Below are 6,000 nucleotides of genomic sequence, written 5' to 3' on the forward strand. Positions count from 1 at the left end.
TAGGAGGAAAAAAAATAAAAATGCCTTTTCCAATTTGGCACCTACAAATTTTACTTCAGCAATAGACTTCCAAAGTCAAAGTATAACTCCACAGATCCTTCTTGCTTATTTTGGGTTTCCTCTTTCCTCCCATAATTTATTCTGCTCTCCTCTTCTTTTTTCTGACCTACCAATCTTCTAAAATCACTAAAAATCTGTGTGGAATACAGATAGGGCCTACCTTTTCTTTTTGGCATAATTGTATTTCATCTTTATTATGACACAAAGCTCCTGATGATCTACATTGATTCGTGTCTGTAATAGGACTAGAGCTACTACAGAAATGGTTTTACATTATAACCCTGCAAGCTTGTTGCAACATCCTTGGCCAGTCACTTCTTCATTTTCTAAGACAATCAATACTATGTTTTTGCAATTTTCACTATATAGAGGTGGAATAATCAATGCCTCAAATCTTCCTTTTATCTCCTGTCAGGGGATCTAAAGGAGGATTTGGCCCAGCAGGACTCCCCAGCACAGGTCCTGCAATCTGTCACACATTTCCATAACCCACAGTCGTACTTGTGTTCAACAACACCGAGGAATGATTTTGCATTTCCTATGGGATATGTTACTCAATGCCATAATCACTGCTGTAAAGCAAGCACAGCCCCTGGACCAGTTTATGTTCTGCTTTCCCCTGAGGAAGAGAGCTCAGAGACAGACACAACTATAAATACTAACTTAGGTACTATGCATTTAGTAGCAATATGATATGGTGTAATAATTTCAAACTAAAGAGGGTAGACTCAGACTAGATAGAAGTTAAGAAATTTTTCATGATAAGGGTGGTGAAACACTGGCAGCTTGCCCACAGTGGTGGTGGATGCCCCATCCCTGGAAACATTCAAGGTCAAGTTGGACAGGGCTCTGAGCAACCTGGTCTAGTGGCTGGTAACAGGGCTGGAAGGCCTGTCCTGTGAGGAGAGGCTGAGGGCTCCGGGTTTGTCTAGGCTGGAGAAAGAGAGGTTGAGGGGTGACCTCAGGAAACTGCTCCTGAAACTTCCTGAGGAGGGAATGTGGGGAGGGAGATGCTAGTCTTCTCTACCTGGTTTTCAGTGATAGGAGTGTGGGAATGGTTCAAAGCCACACCAGGAAAGATTCAGAGTGGACACTGGCAAGCATTTATTTACCAAGAGGGTGGTCAAACCCTGGAACAGGCTTTCTAGAGAGGTGGTGGATGCCCCAAGCCTGTCAGTGCTCAAGAGGCATTTGGTCAATGTCCTTAATAACATGCTTTAACTTTGGGCTGACCAAAAGTTATCAGGATGGATTGCTTTAAGTCAGTTCTAAGTGAAAATATTTTAGTCTGGTCTAGTCTAGTGGAAGATGTCTCTGTTACTACAGGAGGGTCAGACTAGATGACCTTTAAAGCATCCTTCCAACACAAATAATTCTATGATTCTATGTACAACATGAGTATTTTGATTGTACTATGCTTTAAAGGTCAAATGCAGAACCACAAGAGTAGGACAATGGCAGAGTTGAGACTCAGGAGAGGCAAGAGGCAGGCAACAGTTTTTCACTAGAAAACTGTTTCTTGCTGTCTTTATTTCTGACCTAAGCATGTTGCCCTGTGTACAACTCCCTGTTACACAGTCTGCTCAGTCAGAAAAGATCTATGCAATATAGCTGAGGGTGGCATTGTGGTGACACAGCTAAGAGTAGTGTAATGTTGGCATTACCAGAAATGGAAAGGCAGTGATCACAAACAATAAAATTTCTACTGGAAGATGATACAGAGAAATTCACTTACAGAAGTACTAGAAGGGCACTAAGGTTGCAAGTTCAAGAAGTCAAAACTATATAATGCCATTTAAGTAATTCACAGAGTTATCATTAAGAAGCAGCACAACCTAGTCTTGGAGTTGCTTTGCAGTGCAAATCACATAACTCTGAACTTTCTCCTGTTAATCAAAAAGTTCTCTTATATGTAAACCAGTTATACTACACTGAGATTTTTTCAGGGTCTTTATTAAATCACTGCTGTCACTGTTAAAATATGTGCTCTTTCATTTGCAGTGTGAGTCCTCTCTTTTTCAATATTAGTAGACTTCATCCACTATGTTGAAGAGTTTCGCCTTACACTACTCCACTTCCCCACACAAGCTCCCTGTAATTAGCTTACATCATATCACTTGCTTACTTGATTACTTGCACCTACTTACCCGAATATGGTTTAGTATTTCAGTGGCTCTGGCCTCCAGTGAGTCACCCTAAAAGCTTAAGATCCTTGCCTCACCTTATCCTCTGTAAGAGCACTACCTCATTCAGCTTTTTCAACCCATATATTTTCCTTTAAAAACCTAAACAGTCTCTCTATCCTTGACCATTAAAATTCTTCCCGTCACCCTGACCGACCATGTGTGTGTGTTTGGACAGGACAAGGCTGGGGAGCAGGGGAAAAGCTTATATCTAAAACTGAGTACACATCATCACAATTCAAATAATCTTCCAGGAGAAGTTTATTTTTTTCTGTCATTATTAAGCTATCTCCTTAGTCCTAAAAGCAGTTAAAAGCCTTCAAGCTCCAACTCTTTCGACTGCAGTACCAAAGAACCAGCATTTCAGTTATTAATTAGGTGTCAATTACCTGTTGCAACTAAGTGGAGTTAACACATGCCTCTTATTTGCTTCAACACTTACAGAATCATAGAATCAGCTGGGTTGGAAGGGACCTCCGAGATCATCAAGTCCAACCCTTAATCCACTACCACTGCAGTTACTAGGCCATGGCACTAAGTGCCACATCCAGTCTTGTCTTAAAAACCTCCAGGGACGGAGAATCCACCACTTCCCTGGGCAGCCCATTCCAATGGCTGACCACCCTCTCTGTAAAGAAATTCTTTTTAATATCTAACCTAAACCTCCTCTGGCACAGCTTAAGATCGAGCCCTCTTGTCTTGCTGATAGTTGCGTGGGAAAAGAGACCAACCCCCACCTGGCTACACCCTCCTTTCAGGGAGTTGTAGAGAGTGAGGAGGTCTCCCCTGAGCCTCCTCCAGGCTGAACAGCCCCAGCTCCCTCAGCCTCTCCTCATAAGACTTGTGCTCGAGTCCCTTCACCAGTCTCATTGCCCTCCTCTGGACCTGCTCCAGGACCTCAATGTCTTTCCTGAACTGAGGGGCTCAGAACTGGACACAGCACTCCAGGGGTGGCCTCACCAACGCTGAGTCCAGGGAAAGAATCACTTCCTTGGACCTGTTGGCCACACTGTTCCTGATACAGGATGCCACTGGCCTTCTTGGCCACCTGGGCACACTGTTGGTTCATGTTCAGCTTCTTGTCAATCCAAACTCCCAGGTCCCTCTCTGTCTGGCTGCTCTTCAGCCACTCTGTCCCCAGCTGGTAGCACTGCAGGGGGTTGTTGTGGCCAAAGTGCAGGACCCGACACTTGGCCTTGTTGAACCTCATCCTGTTGGAATCAGCCCAACTCTCCAACCTATCCAGGTCCCTCTGCAGAGCCCTCCTGCCTTCCAGCTGATTGACACTCCCCCCCAACTTAGTGTCATCTGCAAATTTGCTGACGATGGACTTAATCCCCTCATCTAAATCATCAATAAAGATATTAAACAGAACTGGGCACAACACTGATCCCTGGGGGACACCACTAGTGACCGGCCGCCAACTGGATGCAGCTCCGTTCACCACCACTCTCTGGGCCCGGCCCTCCAGCCAGTTCCTGACACAGCACAGAGTGCCCCTGTCCAAGCCGTGGGCTGCCAGCTTTTTCAGGAGAATGCTGTGGGAGACGGTGTCAAAGGCCTTGCTGAAGTCCAGGTAGACACATCCACAGCGTTCTCCTCATCCACCAGGCGGGTCACCTGATCATAAAAGGAGATCAGGTTGGTCAGACAGGACCTGCCCTTCCTAAACCTGTGCTAGCTGGGTCTGATCCCTTGTCAGTGGGTGTTGTGTGATTGCACTGAGGATGATCTATCCCTTTCTAACTAAGCACAGAGCTACAGCAGTACTGTTCACTAACAGCATTATCATCTTACAAGCAAAGAACCAGCTGCTTTATTTTACTTGCTGCTTTTACAGGAAGACCCTCTCACGTCTGTGCCAGTTTGAGCTGCTCACCGGGTCATCAAACCAAGCACTGATTCATTACAGAAACACATTGCAGCCTGCCCTGATAGGGGACAACTTTGTTTTCCACTCCAAGTGCCATACCCACTCCTCACCAAGAATTGCCTGCTCCTGGGTCAGCTCCTGGAAGCGTTCCCGCATGTTTTCCAGCTCCACAACAAGGCGACGCTCAGACTCCTCTTTCAGGTTCAAGGCCTCTTCTAATGCAGCTTTTTCTGCGACGTAGCCTTCGATAATGCCTAAAATCCCAAGTCAGAATGCAAATAAAGACACGGACAAACTCATCTATAGGGAAAAAGCAGCTTGAAAACATGAGTAAGCAAGTTTTGGCAAATGACCGAAGGTGACATGGAAAGGAAGAATAAAAGATGACTTAAAGTTTACACTGTAGTTAGGCTTTTTGAAGTACCTTAAGAAATAGAATACATTAACTGATACATTTTAACAGATTTTACTGCCATGTTACAGAATGTCTCCAAGTCTACAGAATTCAAATGGGGATCATTAAGCTTCTGATGGTCTGGGATCAGCTCACAACATCTGACACATCCTCTGCTGGGGGCTGAGGTTTGAAGAAACAGAATCTCCAGAAAGGAAGATCAGATGTTAGATTCAGAGCCCAAGAAATCCAGGACATAGAAAGCACAGAATCACAGACCAAGCCAAGTTGGAAGGAACCCACAAGGATCATCAAGTTGCACCACAGGTATTGGGAGGAACGAGCCATGAGTAAAGGACACTGAAACCTCATTTAATTACATTAATTTCATTTTCTTACCCTCTGCTTTATGAAGCTCTAGTGCCAGCTGGTTCTTGGCCTCGCTCTCCTCGCTGAGGCACTCCATCAGCTCCTGGTGCTGACTCACCACCTGGGCAGTCTCCTGATTTCGGCGGCTGAACTCCTCTTCAAACTGTGCGTGGTTTTCATGCATTTTCTCCAGCTACAAGTGAAAAATTTCCCCAAGCATCAGATCTCAGATGCACATGTAGCGTAATAACACTGCAGACATTTCAACAAAAACCCATCTATGCAATAAGGCATAGATTTCATTTTAGTACTAAGTTGACTTTGCCCAAAACCTCTGAACAATTATCACAATTAAACAGTATATAAATACAAGGATGTTTATATGCTGCTATCCACATATTCCCACAACATTTTAACATCAGACTGAGTTTTCCTGAACCTGTTTATTGATGTTGGAGAAGCACTGACATGAAGTGCAACAAAAACCTGTCAAAAAACCTCCCCTCAAAGTTACCAAATGAATCTAAAATGCTAGTTTAAATCTACTTAAGGCAACCAACTTATTGCCTTCCCACAGGATCTGCTAGAAGGCCAAATATATATCCTTAAAACTGATTTCACATTTTCAGTGTTATATAAAGAATCGTTGAAAAGTCTGGGTTGAAAGGGACCTTGAAGACCACACAGTTCCAAATCCCTGCCATTGACAGGGACACCTTTGTCCTAGTTAGAACATCTGGGACCAGTTCATCATTGTATGGGTATAACCCAAATCTGTCTATTCTATAGCCTTCCATGCCATTTCCCAGAAACTGTAAATGAACCATTTACACCATCTGCCCATAGAGCCTGACTCCTCAGGCTATAAACTAGGTGTTAAGAGGCCTGTGAGATAGGAGGATGCTCTTGTCCTTACACCCTTTGTGGAGCTCCCCACCCTGAGGGAAGTGCTGGGCATTCCTGCCTGAACTGGAGAATATATAATCTTGGAGTCTTGGAACTTTTTTAACCACTTGTGGGATCCAGAGGAAGACTGCAGATCACCACTCTCAAGCAAACTGCAGACCACCACTCGACCAGACTGCAACCACCACTTTTGACCAGACTGCAACCACCACTTT

The 6,000-nt window shown here is 44.4% G+C and overlaps 1 protein-coding gene across 13 annotated transcripts in view; it reads right to left on the bottom strand.

The window, feature by feature from the left end:
* Window positions 1–6,000, bottom strand: part of PCNT (pericentrin) — a 78,683-nt gene that overhangs the window by 36,095 nt on the left and 36,588 nt on the right. For all 13 annotated transcript variants that reach the window (XM_027666174.1, XM_027666177.1, XM_027666180.1 and 10 more), the window contains 2 exons: window positions 4,910–5,072; window positions 4,227–4,370 (listed from right to left, as the gene is read on the bottom strand). In XM_027666174.1, the coding sequence (XP_027521975.1) occupies window positions 4,227–4,370; window positions 4,910–5,072 (307 nt within the window). The remainder of the gene's footprint in view (window positions 1–4,226; window positions 4,371–4,909; window positions 5,073–6,000) is intronic.

This window comes from Corapipo altera, unplaced genomic scaffold (assembly GCF_003945725.1).
Source record: "Corapipo altera isolate COAL_440 unplaced genomic scaffold, ASM394572v1 81, whole genome shotgun sequence".
Classification (NCBI taxonomy): domain Eukaryota; kingdom Metazoa; phylum Chordata; class Aves; order Passeriformes; family Pipridae; genus Corapipo; species Corapipo altera.